This window comes from Cyprinus carpio, chromosome A16 (genome assembly GCF_018340385.1).
Source record: "Cyprinus carpio isolate SPL01 chromosome A16, ASM1834038v1, whole genome shotgun sequence".
Taxonomy (NCBI): domain Eukaryota; kingdom Metazoa; phylum Chordata; class Actinopteri; order Cypriniformes; family Cyprinidae; genus Cyprinus; species Cyprinus carpio.
In genome coordinates this window covers 3,515,527-3,535,849 of record NC_056587.1, presented here as the reverse complement: position 1 = coordinate 3,535,849, position 20,323 = coordinate 3,515,527, and the positions used below count along the sequence as shown (strand labels likewise).

Here is a 20,323-nt window from a genome sequence, read left to right as displayed (position 1 = left end):
TCACCTGACTACATTAACTGCATAAATTTGGGCACATACTTAGAAAAACATTCACGACGGCTCCAAAATATAGTTAAACAAATTAAAAAAAAGTAGAATATGTAATAATTATTTATAATATTTTTGTTTGGGGGGATTACGTTTAAATATTTTTCTCCTTAAATAAATAATAATAAAAAAAACATTCAAATAATTTATACAAAATAATTGTAATTTTAAGTGTTGTGGGGGGGGGACACAGAAAATGCAAAGCACCATAACATAAATCCTTCTATTTCTAGAGAAAATAGACACCCTGAAATTCACAAAGTGTAATTTGGAATTTCTGCCTTTGTGTAACTTTGCATAGCTCTTTCTTTCAGTTTCTCTACACTAACCTTCTTGGTCTGATGACCTCAGATGTCCCTGCATTTCTAATGAATCCATCAATAAAACTCTGAAGAGACCAACCTGGCAACCGCCCTGAAATAGACGCATACACATACCTGGCAACCACATATGGGAGTAATCCATGGATGCAACAGGACCGGTCTTTGTCATGTTGATGAATATGTATGCAGTCGTTCAGTGAAGTCCTCTTCCTCTCACACACATGAATACACTCTTCCTCTGTCTCACTCTCTCTGCGTATCTTTGACTCTTGTCAGTGTGCGGCCAAGAAGGAAGAACAAACTGATAACAAGTGGAGGGGTGAACTCTCCACTCCTCCTTCTCTCCTCCCTCCGTCACCTCCTCTCTACGCTATACTCACCCACACCTCCACCCCCTCTTGCCCACTTCCTGACCCCGAGAGAGCAAGAAAGCAGCGGGTCAGGGCAGACATGCCACATTTACAAGAATGCAACGCTAACTGCATTTTACACTCGTAAGTGTGTTACAAGTTGTTCCATTGAGCGAATTCATGCGCCGGTCACATTTGGAGGAGGAAATGCTGAGGAAGACAAGCAGGATGGTGAGTGTACGAAGGAGGAAATGAAGTGCTGTCGATCGGTGGACTGAAGACTGGGGTCAGGTGAAGAGAGAGAGGAGGAAAGAGGTTGAGAGTGGGAAGGCAGCAGAGAGGAGCGAGAGATGAAAGAATAAGCAGATGGTGTGATAAAGGTAAAAAGAGGGGGAGAGTTGTGCCGCTGGAAAGTGCTGGGGTTGCTGGAAAGAGTAGCTCACGAGTCCTGTGGTGACTCTCCGTCTCTCTCGCACACTCGTTTCATGCCGTATCTCTACTGTATATCAACACATCTGTCACAACACAAGCCTCCATCAGAAAATACAGAATGAGGACGCTTGCTCACGCGGCTTTTTTCCAACCTCACACGTCCACACTGGGGTATGAATCACCCCGTAGGAGCCCAAAACAAAGCAGAGAAAGCAAACCAAACAGTATGTGTTGTTTTGATATAAAACTGTAATGTGTCTAAAGCAGGAAGCAGGGATGGTTACAGGCTGTACTGTTAAGTGACAGAAAATAAAAATGTCCAGACTTTCCAAACTACATGTTCTGCATCAGAGAACAGTATGGACACACCAAATTGTTATTATATTTAAGGTACCGCCCTTGTCACAGCTGTTGTACCTTTATTTCTGAGATTAAATTTGATGCATTTGATAACAAAAGCAATAATATTGTGAAATATTTTTACTATTTAAAATAATTGCTTTCTATTTGAATATATTTTAAACTGTACTTTATTCCTGTGATTTCAAAGCATAATTTTTAGCATCATTACTCCAGTCACATGATTCTAAACAGAGATTCAGAAGTGTACAGCAGAAATCAGAGAACAGACAATGTTGGCGTATTAAACAAACCAAATGGTTAGAAAGGAACAAGATGTAATGGCTATTTACTTTTGGGGATTTTAGAAACAGCCTGCTGAAATGATTTAAATGATTTAAAGTGAAGTCGACGTCCAGGATATATTTATGGGTGATTTAAGAGTCTGCAGTACTGTATGTTTAACACTAGGAGGCGCCATCGCTCCACTTCTAATGAATGTTATGAAGAGTTTCTCTCCGATTTCCTGATGGATCAGTCTTATTTCCGAGCACTCCATTTCAACTTTACTGCTCATGTTAACATAAAATAAATGTTTAAATAACGTCTAGTTATTAGTCTGTATTCATCTGTATTAATATACAGACACACGCAAACACAAATCTAATAAAAGACAGCTGCCTGTACAGGCCTATATGACAGCTCAATTTACTAACTGTTCTCTCTATATATTCATAGTTTCTTCCTATACCATCTTTTGTCATACTGCAGAATTTGAGCACTTGCCTATTTATTATATCAAACAAAGAGAGCAGAGCATCAGGTTGACGGTCATCGGCAGCCTGTCTGTATGCTGTGCGGCAGCTGGGGTTAAAATTCATGACCCCAGAGGTCACACAGCACAGACACGTCTGCATATGTCACAGGGGTCTCAGGCCATTTGAGCAGCCGCTCATCTCATGATTTCCATGGAAACAGTGCTTCCTTATAATAATTGCAAACAACATTTTTAGCATGTGTGATGACCTGCGGCCTGATGCTTTCGTGGAACAAACAGGACCATCTCGTGATCCACCAGCACATATGCCTCTATTATCTTTAAAATCGAGTATGTTCCTCTCGCTCTCCTTCTCTCCATGTTTATCTGATCAGCTGTCCGTTTAAGAGCGTGAGCTACAGGCCTCAAGAGAGCCATCAATCTTTCAGCTGTCACAGCTCAGAGCCGTATGCATGTGTATGTGTGTGAGTGATTAGATACTAACTATTTCGCACAGCGAACACTCTTCACGCTGCAGATGCAATCACGTTTAGTCCAACACAACTGTGTCTTAGTCTTTAATGCTGATAAAGTTATTTCCATCTTTCATTCCAGGCTGAGGCATCCACCTCCTCACCTCCATAAACACAACTGTCCATTCTCTCCACTTCCCTCTCGCTCCTTCAGCTGTTAAACTATCAGCACGTCCCATAATGTAATGTTGAAAATGATCTTTTTAAATTGTTTCCAGACATTTCTTTCTCTCTTTCTTCCCTGCTGGTCAGCAGACGCTGTGACATCACTGGACACCGCTCTGCACTGTGATTGGTCAATGGCCTACGTTGCCAGGCAACAGCAGTGAAAGGTCTCCTGTGTGTGTGTGTGTGTGTGTGTGTGTGTGTCTGTGCTTATGTGTATGTTTTTACCCCTGTGACAGACAGTGAAATGGTAAATGGAGAGCAGCTCTTGTGCTGATAAGTTTCCTATCTGTAATGGAGCATTTTTTCCAGTAATGTGAGGGTTATGTGTCGTTTCCCCTTAATGAATGTGTGCATGCTCAATATTTTGGCGTATATAGGTGTGTGTGAACGCAGCTGTGTGTGAGAAAGTGTGTGTGTCTGGGGAATAGGTGGTTATTGTTTTTGACACAGACCCTCATATTTCTGCATCGATCGATTCCTCTGACTCCCGACACGACAATAATCTTGCACACACGCACACGCACACACACACACACACACACACACACACACACACACACACACTTGGGCCTCTTTCTATCAGTAGCATTATTACTGTGCAGAAAGGTAGAGGGGGAAATAAGGGGAGCCGAGAGGAATTCATATGGCAGAACGGGGAAGAACGCGGATCTAGGGGAAATTCAGGCTACTTGAAAAAGAAGAACACAGTGGGAGAATTGATAGTAAAATCTCACTGGGAAAGAAAAGTACTGGGGGAGATGAAGAGAGATGAGCAAATAAATGAAAAACTTGGAAGATAAGACTAGAAAGTGGAAAGAAATGCGTGTAAGCTGAAAAAGTTCCACCAATGCGACACTTCTGGTTACTTAAAATGACCACAAACTGGATTTTTTTTTGTGCAATATTGAATCAAACTGTTTTAAACTTTTTCATCAGTTTAAATAAACCAATGATGCTTTGTTCAAAACTCTGGTTTACTGATTCATTTGTGTAATTTTTTTATGCATTACATTTGCTAAAAAGTACATTTTTATATTTAGTATTTATTTTATTTTTATTTGTTTATTTTAAAAATTATGAAATATTTGTTATCTTCATAATATGACTATTTAATGCTATACTTTATTGCTATAAAAATTAAAGTATTAATATTTTATAGATTTACATAACTGTATATTTACAAAAAACTTAATTTAGTGAAAAGCCATGTGGAAAACCTTCATTATGTTAACTTTTTACTTTACACTTTAAATATTTCGAATCTAATTGGTTACAGTGACTTCTTTGTCAAACTATGCTTCCTCAGATTAATAAAAACACCCATTTTGGAACAAATACATAAAAATCGAGATATCTATATATAAAATAACATCATAAGCCTGAGAATTACCTAAAAATATAGCTAATTATATAATATAATATTTTTAGCTATGTCACCCAGCCCTACTGCAGAATAATAACAGAAGAGCATTACAAGAGAGAAGATGAAGGATTCATCCCATCTTTTTCCAATAAAAGAAGAAATGAGACACTGAATTGGGGAGGATGGGGGGTGAGGGTACAACAAAAGAGATGAGACACACATACACACAGAAACTGTTGTTTTTGAGAGATGAGGAAGAGATGTTATTAGGCTGACAGCAGCGTAATGACAGAGCGACTCTGTGACAGAAAAAGCATGGTGATGGAGGACAAACACGGACCTGTTCACATCAACACTGTCACTTTCACGAGGAACCATTTGGTTTGACATGAAGGACGGGTCATGATGGCCAACTTTTGAGGCTGACTAGTTTACCTAGGTTTTTTCTTTTATTTTATTTTTTTTACAGTTTTATTTAGTGCATATCGAGTTTCATTAAATATTTTTGTAATATTTTCATTAAATATTTTGCTAATTGTTTTTAAACACAAGAATCTGTCTTATATGTATTAGAGTGAACCTACACTAAGCTAGTCAAACAGGTAGCCCACACACAAGTTGATTTTTAATATTTCATTTTGCACTTTCTTATTTGATATCCTCTGTCCTCACACAGAAACATGTTTCTGTCTTTTCCAATAGTTCAGATAATTATAGTATTCTGATTTAATATCATTGGTTTACAATTTCAGGAATAATATGACCTTTAACCTGCCTTTCACCTTTCCCTGTGCAGTTTTTCCCTTCATTTTTTCTCCTGTCTGTCATTCTTACTCATCAATATTCCCACTCACCCTCCATCTTTATCACAACATCCATCTTTCTCTCTCCCATAATCCCCTTCTCCTTCACTTTCCGCCCCCCCTTTTTGTATCACTTTATTCCCTCTTCATTCTCTTCTCATCTCATTTCACTCTCTCTCTCTCTCTTTCTGTGTATATCCATCCATTCCCTTTTTTTAACCTCATTTATTGTTTCATTTCCTTTCCTTTTTTATGCCCCACTTGGTCATCTCTCTCTATCCATCCTTGACTCTGTGTTTATGATAATAACTAAAATAAGAGTTTCTTCTGCCATTATTTATTTCTCTCCTCCCGACCGCAAGGAGATATCAAAACCTACTCAGAGCTGGCACAGGGGACCTGTGCTACATTTGGGGAAAGGAGAGGTGGACTATGAGATGGAGAGAAGGAATGATAGGGGGTCGGGGCTCTACTGCTGTTAGATGGGGGTAGATGGGTTGGGGGTGGGGTATAGGAAATCGGTCTGGCTAGCGGAACAGCTTTTCGCCTATCTCTCTCTCTCTATCTCTCTCCCTCTCCCCATACTGCTTTGTATTCTGTGGAGATGACAGGGGAAAGCTTTATTGCTCTGAGTCGGTATCGATCGGGGCCCTAGGCAGGGGGGAGCACACAGACGCCCATTAGAGGCACTTTCTCAACGACCGCTCCCTAAGAGCACAACCCCACCCTACCCCCCTCTTTCTCTTCTTTGCCTCTGAAATTCAAATTCAAGGTTTCTATCCTTGAGGCTTGACTGAGAAAGAAGGAGAGAAAGTGAGAGGAGACATAATCTGATAAAGAAAGAGCCAACAGAGACACCAAAGCAAAGAAAATACATCAATATTTCAATAGCCTACGAATATATATGAAGTGCTACATTCTTCTTACTCTTCAAACCCACTATTATTCCATATCTTCTATTTTTTAATATAACATGAAAATGTGTAGGATGAAATCACTGGAGATGTGTAAGTCCAGCATGATTTAGCTCTTCACACATTCACATGCACATTAAAAACACAAAGACGTACAACAGAGAATGTTCTGGTCCTGTGAATTGTGTCTCTCCACTGTGTCTGTGTGTTCAGATCCCACTGGGATGTCACACTCTGGAATGAGGCCTGTATCACCTGTAATCTCCCTCTTCACAGAATTCCTCATTTTTAAATCAGAGTTTGGCAAGGTAAGAATCTCACCTTATCATTCACCCGTCCTTGACCTCTCTCTCACACTTCGACCAAACAAAACCATGCTGTCATCATGAAGAAAACACTTTCTGGTGCCTACCTGGCTATCCAAAACCACACATAGTATACTCTAAATATAAATGTTCTATTACCCAGCTGAATAAGCCTGATAACCACTAAACGTTGACCTTTGAAGTTCTATTTGCACATCTCCTCTGTCCTTGTGGACTGAATTAAAATTATATTAAAAAACAATACTAAAATATAAAATATTTTAAAAATGATAAATGAAAATAAAAATGACTTTAATATAAAACAATTTAAAAATATACAATAATAAAAATATATTTTAAAATATAATATTTTGTTTCATTTTTTTAAATTTGCGACATCATAATCAGAGCGACTGCTGAAGTTTGAGCCTTAGTGCTCATGTGGGAAATGAAAATTCAAATCTGGCCTGCAACATGTCCAGATCCCAGTCTCCTCAAGATTTTCCTCTATCATCTCTATCCATAAAAAATGATATAATATTAATATATGTTTAATCACAATAGCATGATCATAGTGTCATTAGATATCTCTTCTTTTCTAGTCACAGAGTATTATTATGTATGGTGTAACCTCCCAACAGAATCTGATTAGTTTTTCACCTGACAAACATTGAAAAGTCTGTCTCCATAATAACCACATCGGAATAGTTGAAGAGACTTCGACGCAGCACATTCGTACACCATGTTTACACATGGTAGTCAATCGCTCCCACGCCAATCGATGGAAAGAGAGAGCGAGACAGAGAGAACAAGTTACCTTTGGTCATTAAGACGGGGGGGATTCCCAGACTTAGGGTGGTTAGGGGGTTCACTGATAGAGAGAGAGTAAGAGAGAGCGTGTATTTGGCAAATAGAGAGAGTAGACAATTATCTGTATTGATTAAAGGGAGGCAGCACAGTGAAGAACAGAGCTCACTCTGTGTCGATCAATAGAGAGAGAGAAAGAGAAGGAGAGAGAGAGACCGAGAGAGGGGATTGTTTGGTGAAAGAGGGTCAATAGGGTGGGAACGAGATGGGGACAAAATCAAGGGTGAAAACAAGAACAAGAGTAAGGTAGGTAATGCAATGACAGTGCATGAAATCAAAAGATCTAAACTATATAATACTATGGATGTTTATCATTAACATGTGCAGTCACTTCTACTTTTACAGACTGAACGTGTGGGTTGAGTTTGAATATACTATGTTGGTTACTTTGTAGCCGAGACCACCTCTCACCCTTGGAAACGCATGAAACACCACAACAAAAGCTTCAGAGAGGACTAACAACAAGTGAACTGTGTAGACACAAAATATTAATCCCCTTTCAGACAAACTTGACCCCCAACACACATACACACACACACACACACACACACACACACACACACATACACACACACACACTCCCTTTTTCCGCTCCCATTAGGAGCTGAATGCATATCTACAGACTGAACTGGCCGTTGCCTAGTAACCATGACCCTCACTAGCTAACACCAGTAACAACACAACATTCATTACATCCTCTGACTCATTTGTTGCTTAGTAATGTAACATTGTCCAAAAAGCATGTATTAGTGCACTTTAGCTGGAGTTTTAAAACCAAAGTTTTCAACAACGAGAGCATTTCAGGTAAGACCATACAGAATTAAATGAACATGAACATACTCGGTAAATGCATTAGAAACAGAGATGTTTAAAAATGAGTAATACAGACATAATGCACAAAAACAGTGCAATAATCAAAAAAGCTAATTATTATTTCATGTCCATGCATATGTTGTTTTTGTTTTGCAATCTAAATAGTTTATATATATATATATACACAAAGAGGATGGTGGACACAAGTATTATGATTGTCAGAATTAGATGCTTCCATTTAGTGCATTCAAAATATCTAACGTTTCATAATAAATTAAAGAAAACTCCTTTTTTCTACATAATTGCAAAAGTTACTTAGATGTCAGGGCAGATTGCATCATGGGGACAAACGTTACAGCCTAAGATGAGGCAAGGTTAAGCGAAGGAGCACACACACACACACGGGCAGACACACACACACACTAAGATGAGGAAAGTTTAGGGGAAGGACCGATAAAAGGCCTGTTTAATATGAATCAGATCTCAACGGATACGGCAAGGACAAAGAGTCTGTGTGCATTATAATGTACTAGAGTAAATACTTATTTACATGTATCTAGCACTCACAAACACAGAGTCAAATAATCATGTTGCAGTCTGTGTAAGGAATTTATAACTAGAGGCAATACATACAACAACAGAAGTGTTTAAAGAGTCAAGTGAGTCTGAAATATAAAAGCTTTGAAGTAAAAAAAGGAAGAGAGTCCTGCAGAAAGATTAAAAAAAATTCAGGTGTATAGTTATGCATGCATGACATCACAGGTCCCCTCCCCCAGCCCTTGGGAGTGGGTGCCTTGGAAACGGTCGCTAAGGGAACAGACGACTAAGAAAGAAAGAGGGAGGGAGAGAGAGAAAGAGAGAGAATGTGAAAAAAGTGGAAGGAATAAAAGAGAATAAGAAAGCATCCTGTGCTGCCGTGCGAAGGAAAAAGAAGGAAAGCTCCAAAAGAGAGTGAGAGAAAGAGAGGATGAGACATAAAAGAAGATAATATAGTAACTCACGAACATTATTAGAAACATTACATAGGTTATATTAAATAGAGTTTTCTAGCAAGCTAAGGTAAGCAAATGAGATATTATGACATTCTGGATGCAAGATTTTATTACATTATTTAAGAGTGCAGCGGAGGCATAAGTCAAGGCCTGCAGAGCAGCCATGTGTGCCTGTTCACCTATTCTACACATCAATCTTACCACTTACTAATACAAAAGAATGAAAGAAATGAGCCGCGGGGCTTTGAATGTCTTTTATATTAATCCATAAAACTACACACTATCAAACTAATGTGAAAGCGGATTAATATCTCGGAAAAAATATTTCATTTGCCAGCCTTTATAGAGGAAATTATTCAGTGTGATGTACTCCAATCACATGGCTTTAATGTAAATTTATGCTGATGTAAAAGTTCACATTTCCATTTATATTCCATATACTCCCGCAGCCACATCCACACGGGCCTGAGACAAGCATCTCCTGTTACATCATTCATGAGTATCCTTGAATATCAGGCTGCTTAAATACTGTATACATCACCAAGAAAACACATACTCTCCTCCAAAGAAGAAAAATAAAGGGGTGGGGATTTTCCAGGCCAATAGATCTGGCAGACCCCAGTAACCATCTCACCTCCAGTCCAGAAAATAACCCACTGCTTTCACTTTTACTTAAAGTATTATTGGGTTCAGTACACATAAAGGGATTGCCCCCTCCCCCCATAAAAAAAAAAAAAAACATTTCCGTCATCACTTACCCTCATGTCATTCCAATCCTTTATGACTTTCTTTCATCTGTGGACCATAAAAGATTCTTTGATATTCTGTGATATTTTTAAGAATATTACGATTTGATTTGAATTAAAGTTTTGGTTCCCATTGACTTCCACTCTATTTTTTGTCCATTGAATGGAAGTCAATGTGAAACGGAACTGTTTGGTTACCAAAATATCTTCTTCCACAGTTCCACAGAAGAAAGAAAGTCATACAGATTTAAAACGTGACAAGAGTGACAAAATTTTAATGTACTGTACTATTAAGCTGAATGGACAGCATTTGTGGCACAATGTTGATTGAAAAATAAAATGAAATTAAATCAATAAGTTATAAAACTGGACAACAGAAAATATAAGCAAGTGATTTTTCACACTAAAATCTTTTTGTCTCCAGGCTGTACAGTGCTGTATTTTAATGTTATGGATTGGCCCCATTATTTCCACTGAACGTGCCTCACTGTAATCCAGATATTTTAGCTTTGTTTCAACAGAACTGATTAATTAATATTATGCCACAATTGCTGTTATTTGATCTTAACTTGTATTGAACCCCAAATATTCCTTTAAACTGAAATTTAAATGCAAGATTCAAATCCACACCAGAGATTTAAATCAATCTATCTTCAAAACTCGAGGCTGAAGAGAATGTGTGTGACTTTTAATAGAATGTGTGTGACTTTTCCTCTTAACTTTTGGAGTGTTTCGCATCGTATGAGCTGTAAAGGTTGGTTAAAACTTACAAAAGTGGCAGATGTCGCTATCAGCTGCAACACAGCTGGGTACAAAACATCCAACTAGTTCCAGGACCATCCAAATGTGAATTTACAGATGCTTATCCACACAAGCACAAGCGAATGTGGTGGGCGTATGAGATAGAGAAAGCAGGGATCCCAAACCAACATGTACTCATTTATACTGATAGGGCTGTTGTATCTGACTCCACGATACTATTGCAGCATTGTGAGTAAATGGTAGACTACCCCCAACTTCTACACGCTAGGTTGAGTCTTTAACCTTGACCTCTAGTGTCTCTGCCTCCAGTAATGAAGTCAACCCCCCCCAACCAGCTCCCCATTCCCTCTCACCCACCGTCTATCTGCTCCGCTGTCCAGCGCTCCTCTCATTCATAGTAAACACTATTGATTTTTCAGCATAGAGAGTAAAAAAAGCCATGAATTTTAATGCTACTATCTGTCCCTCGCTCTAGCTCCCTCTCTTCCTTTGTCATCCTTTCCTCTCATGCATTTTCCCTCCATCCCTTCATCGTATCTTCTCCTCTTCGAGATGTGAGGGAGGGCAGGAGTTGAACCAAATGTGTGTTTGTTGGCTATAAACTTTGGGTATGTGAACGTGTGTGTGCGTACGGCGCGCTAGCTAATGCTCTCGTCTCTTTCGCCCTCTGTGACTGAGACCGATTGATTTTGCTATAAGCAGTGTTGAGGCTATGACAGGCCAGCAGCGACAGACAGAGGAGCTCATCAACGTCCAATGAACACGGAAAAAAAATCTCCTTAAAAATCCCTCCATCATGCCACACCAGGTCTGGAGGAGAGAGAGCAAGAGATATGGAAGGACGGGGGTAGAAGATAAGCCTTTATAAAGAAACCCCATTAAACATCCCACACCGTAACATCACAACAATACAGACAAACACATCAGACTGCATGTGTGAGGGACATGATTTTAAAATCATATTATTGTCTGGAATAGACATATAAGTGAGGGATAATGTTGGCAAAAGACAGAGAAAACAGGGAGACTATTAAGCAATAAAATAAATAAAAATTATTTTAATAAATAAAACAATATGTAAATATTAAATATTAAATTGAGTTGATTTTTTTGTTCACAATAATACCTGCATAGTACCTTGCAGCTTCCACTAAGAAGGAAAAAAAAAAAAAAAAAAACAATCTACTACAATGTACAAAGCAATCAGCCCAGCTACAAAATGAACAAAGAAACAATATTACACTTTATTTTAAGGTGTCCTTGTTACAGTGTAATTATGCATTTAAGTACTGAGTAATACTAATTAACTACATGTACTTTCTATAGGTTAGGGTTAGGATTAGGGTTTAGTTTACGGTTACTTGCATGTAATTATGCATAATTAATTGTTATTATAATGTAAGTACATGTAACGTGTAACAAAGACACCTTAAAATAAAGTGTTACCTTAAAGGTTTAGTTCACCCAAAAGTGAAAATTCTTTCTTATGTGGAACACAAAAGAAGATATTTTGAAGAATGTTGGTGACCAAACCGAGTGACACTGTTTTATAAGTGATTGTTTCACATGGTACATGTAGGCCTACTTACTAAAGTACAGTAACAGTAAATGATGCACAATTATGCATAATTACATGCAATAACTCTAAACCAAACCCTAACCCTATAGTACATGTTGCTAATTAATAATACTCAGTACTTAATTGTCCAATTACACTTTAACAAGGGCATTGTAAAATAAAGTGTAACCCCAAACCATTTTGGTTACCACTGACTTTCATTATATAGAAAAAAAACTGTACAGTGCTTAAAATATCTTCTGTTATGTTTCACAGAAGAAAGAAAGCTAAACAATTTTGGAACAACATGAGGGGGAGGAAAGGGTATCATAATTATCATTTTTGTGTGTACTATTCTTTAAATTTGCTGAGGCTATTTTTATTACAATTGATAAGTAAAGGTGATGATACACGGGGCAACATTCCCATTAGGTATGGGCAAATAATTTCAAAGGCCCTGTGTCTCACCTGGTTGCCCATTGAAGACAACATTGCCCAGCAACATGGCTCACAAGTTGCCCCATGTATCATCACTTTAGGACACAAGCTGGTGACAATTGCGTTTGTATGAAACCAGACTACGATGGTGTGAAAGTAGCAGTGGTTTCAGTTACCAGGTCTAATATACAGCATTGCCACAGGCAACAGTGAACATTACGAAATATCAGACCGCTGAATGCCATATGCAACATCAGAATTGAACATTTCAGATAGCTGTAAAATAATTCCTCATAAAATCTGCAGTTCAACATATTTTTACAACCATAATCATTTCTGCTATGTTGCTTAAGCTCCCTCATCACCTTGGATACATTCCACAGAAAATGCAGCCATTCAGCCGTGATCCCTCCAGCATTCCTGGTTTAATGCCAATCTGCATCATCAGATGCCGGACACCAACTGAGCTCATATGCGTTGATGGTAATAAACTCACAGTACAAATTGCTTTCGGGGAATACAATTATCTCATCAAAGCATGTATGAGTAAGACTGTCAAATTAAAGGCAAAATGTCCAAGTATTTTGCTGCTCTGTTTTAATGCTATTGCAAGTGAATGGAAACAATTTGCTCTTATAGAAGTGATGAGAACATGCTGCATAATGGATATAAACTTCGAGTAATCAGATGCAATAGGCATTTTATGTACTCAGGTGCAGAGTACAAATTGGCAAGCCGTGTATTGATCGAAAAACCCTGATTGAAGGAAACCCTGTTAACAGCAGCGTGTCTGGGGAGTCGGGCTCCATCCCTCCCTTTTCTCCATCTTAATTTGATTGATGATCATACTTGTCACTCAAGGCAGCATGTGGCCAATTACAAGATTTGTATGGGTAGGTGGCTGGTGGTTTTGGCTTGTGTTGTCAGTTAAAAATACTGTGTGGTTGTAAGTGCCCTGTTTGGGGTAAAACTGCATTTATCTTACCTAATTTTACTGCAGATAATACTGTTTTACAAGCATTTAAGGAAAGGAAGATATTTGGAGAAATGTTTCAGCTGGGGGTTTGTTTTCATGTCAGTTTGAATGACGTGAGGTAAACAGTTCACTGATGCTTATTTACTCAAAAGCATCCAGTCAGAAATATAGCATACTTTATATTATTATTATAAATAAGTTTACTCCGTAACAGTAGTAGTAATGTAATGGAAATCCAGTTGTACCATTAGATCATATAATTTAGATTAGAAACATCATCATACAATTTTAATTAATTACCAATATGAATTATGAATAACTAATAAACTAATTGGCAATTTTAATCGAAATATGACACCAGACCACCTTACGACCATGAAAAGAAAGGGGGAAAAGCACTGAAAGACATTCACTAAGCCCTACATGTGAACAGGAGACCTTGATCGCTATAAATCTTAAATTAAATGGAGGAAGAGAACAGATTTAGGTCTTGAGCTTGTTCATGAGGAGTGAAGGACATAATCAAAGAGCAAGCTTTTATTACACATTCTCTATTATCAGAATGTGTGCTGTTACACACACACACACACACACACACACACACACACAAAGAGCAAATGCTGAGAGGACAAATTACACTGGTTTAGTCAAAGAAGGAGCCAGATTTAAAAGGTGGTATAATGCAGTGTCGATCCATCTGTTTAGCCCACACTCTAATATAAATTTCTCTCATTACATCAATTTGTCAGTAAAGCCACTATGCACCTGCCATGTCAAATATCAATACATGCATTCATGCCTATTTATGCTAATCTTTTATTCTAGTCCCGATCCCTCCATACATCTGAGGTGAATATAACTCTCTCTTTCTCCAACACATGTGCACATACACAAACACAAACAAATACACATGTGCAGCCAGATAATCACACTAAATTAACACAGCAGTGTTGTGAGTCTGTGTGAGTGCTGCTGTACTGGTAGGGGGTGTATTGACCAGGTGCTGTCTCTCACAGATGTGTTGATTAAGGGCCTGTCTGAACACTTCGTCTATTTTTGTGCCATCATGTAGCCACCAACACATCCAGAGTGTGTTTTTGTATGACAATAAGAGAAAAGGAGGCAGAAAGATAGAATATTAATGAAAAGATTTGCATTTCCTGAAAAAAATACCAGTAATTTCAAGGCAGCAAAATAAAAATGTTAAAATATTAAGTGAGGTCGGCTCAGTTTAAGTGAAATGCTGCACCACCATGGCTTTGCTGCTGCATGCGTCTTGTTTTCAGCCGACTGCATGCAAGAATCAAAACAATCACTTGTGCAGAATTAGGAAATGTTTCCCAACACTGTTCCTTTTATAAAATGTGTCTCTAGGCCTTCTTTTTTCATTGCACAGCACTGCGTCTCACATTTTTTTTGATTGAACATGTTTTGTTCTCACTCTTTTTATTAATGTGCAGTGCTGTAAACAAAAATAATTATGTAAAGTTAAAAGACAGAACCAATAACAGTTCCATATGCCTATGTGTTTTAAGCAAAGCAAGTCTCACATTTTTTTGCACAAATCCAGTATTCAAAATTACATGTTATTATATATATATAAAAGAAAGACAGAACCATCAAAGTTTTAATGGTGTTTAAGTTTAATTTTAAAAATAAATTAATTATCAAATGTTCACATTAATTGAAAACTCAATTTTTTTTAACTATTTATGTTTATAAATTGATAAAAGAACACAATTAAGGTTTACATAATTATGGCTGGTATAAAACTGCATGTAAACTGACTGATCTAAATTTCTTAAAGTTTACATTATAGTGCATGAAAGATTGAGGGAAGGTTAATGGTTTTGGCTGAATTATTTTGATCAGTTTTTGAATATTTGAAGAATATCAACAGAGTGCTGCCTTGCAAGCACTTGTAAGTCTCTTTAAGCTTTAAATATGACAGAGAGTTCAGTCTAAAATCTTCTTATCAGTTTGCAGACCAGACTCAATATGAGTAATGTCTTTCTCGATGTGTAAAGACAATGTGTGTGTGTGCTTGAAATGTTCACTGGGAGGAAAGAGCTCTAGGGAATGTCTTACAGAGTGAAAAGCTACGTTTTCCAGCAGTGATAATGAGGGCAAGGGTGCCATCAGTGTTAATACACTACAGAAGGTAAACCCACACAGATGCAAACACATTTCTGCTCTGTTGAAATTAACAGTACAACTAAAAGATCGGTGGGAGTACTGTGACTAAACAAACATCTAAACGACACGGCATATCAATCAGAGCAAGAGAGGGTGCAAGAGTGTGTGTGCGAGAGACAGTGAAAAGCAGTAGAACATTCTGTATTGACATCTTCCTTATATATATTGATTCCCCATTATGTTACTAACAAACCCAAGCTGACATTTTGTCATTAGCAATCGTCTTAACACTATAGGACTTGCCATGATCTATAAAAACACTTTCTCTCACATTCCCTCTCACAAATACTTTTAGGTACCAAAATTAAATAAATAGCTACAGAAATATATGGATTCCATTTCTGACACTGTCACCTGTCATTACGACAATGGGACAATTACCTTTCAGTACTTTTAAAGTAATTTTATCCTAACTGATTAAATGTATAGTAGTACTTTCTCTCTGTTGAAAAGCTAAAAATCGGAAAGAACAGATTTTCTTTGGTTCATATGTCATGCAAAGCAGAATGTTGCTTAATGTGCACTCTTTTTTCTCTCAGTCAATATTCTCTCATCCTCCAGGAACTGCCTGTTTCTGTAACACACATAAAACTTTAACGGAGCCGTTAATGGCAATAATTCCCGAGACCACTTACAAGAGTAGGTCTTGATTATCTCTATCTCTGCCTCTGTCCATGTCTATATCCGCTATCTAATGGGAATAGGATGTAATAGCTGCATATATTAGTTACTGGATAATAGTTAAATAGGTTCCGCTCTCACTAATGGTGATTAAGAGGCTATGATGATGAGATATGCATATTTCTGCTGGCCGTAATGGTATTTGACAGCATAAAATGGACAGATTTTGCTGAGGTTAACTGACTGTGAAGAACAACTTACATAAACAAAAGATTGTCTAAGGCTTAGTCAAAAATATTTAAGTTTTGTGAAATTATTAATCAATATTTTTTTTCATATACCAATCACCCACTTCTATGTGGAATAAGTGTCAAGTATGTATAGCTAAACAACAAAGTTATACAGCGTTGTATCATTCATACTTAATGAGCTAGACGAAAGCGTACATACAAGCTGTGCCTAGAGCTCAAGATCACCTCTCCCGCTCAAACTTGGTTTTCCATACTCGTTCCCATTTTTCACTGTCATCTGCACCTACTTTCCTTTAGTGGTCCACAGCTTTTTCTTTTTTCTGCCCTCTTTTTTATCTTCTTTTGACACTTGATATTTTTCAGCAAAGGGGGCATGAAACTCCTCCTCCTCTCCCTTGGCCCTGTTAATCTCTGAGGGGAAAGGCTCATTATCCTTCCCCTTTTCCATTCTGCATCATTCTTCAGTCCCAAAGCCCATGAAAACCTGTAAGACTCTGAATTATGGAAATTATGAAGTGGTAAAAATCATACAGCTCAGAACAAACCCCACTAGGTAAGATAAGTTTCCAAAAAAGTCTGAATAAAAATAAGGCACAACACTTTCCATTGCCACTTTACAACACTTTCTGAATGCATAAAAATGGACAAAGGTAACCTCTGAAGACCTATTAAGCCCCAATCTTGGCTTTTATACCATAAAATAGGCGAAAGTTCCCATATGCAGACAAATAACTTGTCTAAAAAATGTTGTTGTTTTTTTTTATATATAACTTTTTTTCAGATTTCAGGCTGAAATTCAAATTAATTTAGAAGAGAAACTGTATCTTATTCCAAATATTTTAACACAAATCTCTCAGTTAATGTGCTCATTACAAGAGCATAAATAATAACCCTAAAACAACTGGACAAAATTAAACGATAACATTTTACATGAAATGAAATGTAAATTTTCCCCATGTACAACCCATATAAGCTTTATATAAAATAATACAAAATAAACACTGCAAAAATTATACAGAAAACAATTTCTGTATAAAATTTCTAAACACTTTTATTGTATTCTCAGACCGTCACATACCCAGTAAACATGAGAGCAGCTTGCTTATGCAGTTATGCCTCCTCAATTCAGACTACACCCATCTCCTCCTACTCCACCCCCGCCCACCTTCTCCATCCCCGCTTCCTTGTGTTCTCATCTTTATGTGGCCACCGAACAACCGGCAAGTTCCCGCAATAAAAACTATTACACAAACAGTCGTCCGTTTGCCTTTCGCTGTCTCTTACTGCAAAAGACGAGGTGCAAATCACATTATACACATGTATGAGATCATCTATTCAAAACGCTTATCTGATCACACGAGCAACTATCTACCTACCCATCACACTACATCTGTATTTGTGAACCAAACATAAGATTTTTAAAAAGCATAAATGCTCGTTTCTGTTCTCTGTAGCTGCTCTGATTCTCTCCTCTCTCCCCTCGATCCGCCGGCCCCGGAATCGATCCTGCGGAGATCGATAAGTTGGCATGAATATTCCCAGCTCACCGCGAGTTTAGTTCGGGGGAGACGGAGGCAGAGGCAGAGGCGAGAGGAGGAGGCGGACGGATGCGGAGCCCTGAAGAAACTAAGCTCAACGAGACGGGAATATATTTAGGAAACACCTTAACAAAACAAACACGACCTGAGCTGCATTTTGAGGAGCAGTGCTAGTTTTGCTGTAGACAAACTTGACTCGCGTCGGTTGGACCAAACTGAAATGTTGGAAAGGACGGCAAGCGCGCGCGACACAAACAGAAATCGGCAAATGGGGATGTTTCATTCACATTATGGATACGGGGATTAGGCCACTGAGCGCGGTCACGGGATTTGGTATTAGAAGAAAGAAAGGGTGGTTGCTCTAGAAGAAAGACTTACCGGAGTGAGAGCGCAGAGCCAGCGGGGACTTGAGGCGCCAGGCGTGGAGATCAGAGGCAGTTCTCGGCAAGACAAACGGCACCGGCAAAGGAACAAACATGATCCGTCTTCTTGTCTGTTCTTTTTGCTGTTGATTTTTCTTTGCAATTTTAGAAGTTGTGGCAAGATATGCTTTTTCTCACTTTGGTTCCATGATCCAGGCGTTCTTGACACAATACTGGTTAATCATAAAATTGCGTTTACACGTAGGTTTTCCAGTTCCATTTTTTTTTTTTTAAATACAAATAAAAACTCTCATTTTTCGCTTGTAGTTTACTTTTGATCTACATGCATAGATAGGCAGACGCGCGCAGCCCGACTGTATTTTCCCAGAGCGCGCACACAGGCGGATAGACGGATTAAAACAACACAAACGTTGGTTATTTTACTATTAATTTCACGTTTGTCTATTCGTTTTGGTATTCAGCTACAGTATTTGGTATAACTGTTCGGTCTGCTTGCCGAACATATGTATCTGTCACTCAAAGGCATATATTTACTCTGTTTGCGAACGTCTATTGGCTAAATGCATATCTCCCGTGGTAAACTGAAGTCTTTCTGTCCTTGTCTATGTTCAGCTGGCCTGCTGCTTCTCCCCGTGGTCGCAGTCGCTTTAACTTTGGTTATCTGCTTGTGAAATAAACTAATGGTTCTGCATTTGTTCTAATACAGAGAAAAAAAAGATGTCACACCCTGACTGTATAACGTATAAAAGACAGCGGATATTGTTATTACTTGGATATGTGGTGCATTTTTTGGTGAATTTATTTGGTCTAGCTCTTCTATAGCTCTCTTCCTTGTTCTAGCAGCTACAGGCTACACATTAATTTACACAAAGTCACTAAACATGGTTAAAACCATCTGCTTATTTTTGCTCATTTAAATTAAAAATCTATAGAAAAATAAGGCAACTCAACGTGTTCGCCGGATTCGCCCCTCCTCCCATGCACCTTGTCACACGCCAGTAATTAAAACGCAATCAATCGATACATGACTAAACAAGGCAAACAAATAAATAAAGCACGAAAACATCAGGGGGGAAGAGCTCGTTACTTCGCTGGTTTTTAAGATCACTTGCCTATATTTCCGTCCATCCGCCTGCGTGTTTTGGTCTGTCTGCCTGTTCCCGTTATTTGGGAACCCCAATAGCTCATTCGTGCACGCTCTCCTCCCATAAGCTCGCGCGCTCTGATTCCACGCTGACCGCAACATTGAAGCGCGAACGGAGCCGCTACAACTCTCACATCACCACCACCCAACCCCCACCCCCACCCTCTCTCTCTCTCTCTCTCTCTCTCTCTCTCTCTAAAATCACAGTCAACTAGGAACATCTCTTTCCAACAACACTAATGTAGATTATAATGGTATAAACAACACGGAACTCTTTAATATAGCGCACAAAATTAGCTTTTTTCATACTTAATACAAAAAAGAAAGGCACTCCCTCAAGTGACCATGTTCACATGCATAACATTTTCAGATTTGCTGGTTATGTTTTGTCATATGCACGTCTTTTTGAAAAAAAAAAAAAAAAAACACTCTTGCCATTTATTACACTGCATAGTCATTTGACATCTTCATCTCTAAAAGTCTGTCATAATCATGTACATTTCATTCCAAACATTTATGCATTTCTTTGTACTTATTCATTCATCACTGCAACCTGTTGACTTTAATTGTATGGAGAAAAAAAAACTTTTTATTTTCAATATCTTCCTTTGTGCTCTACAGCAGAAAGAAAATCATATTTGGGACTATCATTTTAGTTAACTCATTAACTGCATTCATGTGCTTAATTAACAAGTACACAATA

General features: G+C 38.2%; 1 protein-coding gene across 7 annotated transcripts in view; it reads right to left on the bottom strand.

Annotated features, from left to right (window-relative positions):
- LOC109070791 (POU domain, class 2, transcription factor 2-like) overlaps positions 1 to 19,736 on the bottom strand; it is a 35,372-nt gene extending 15,636 nt beyond the window's left edge. For 5 of the 7 annotated variants that reach the window (XM_042772068.1, XM_042772074.1, XM_042772071.1 and 2 more), the window contains exon 1: positions 18,472 to 19,736. In XM_042772068.1, the coding sequence (XP_042628002.1) occupies positions 18,472 to 18,571 (100 nt within the window). In that variant the 5' untranslated portion in view covers positions 18,572 to 19,736. Of the gene's footprint in view, positions 1 to 485; positions 1,587 to 18,471 lie in introns of those variants that run through there. The other 2 variants (XM_042772069.1, XM_042772075.1) reach the window with 2 other exon arrangements.
- Positions 19,737 to 20,323: the final 587 nt, after the last annotated feature.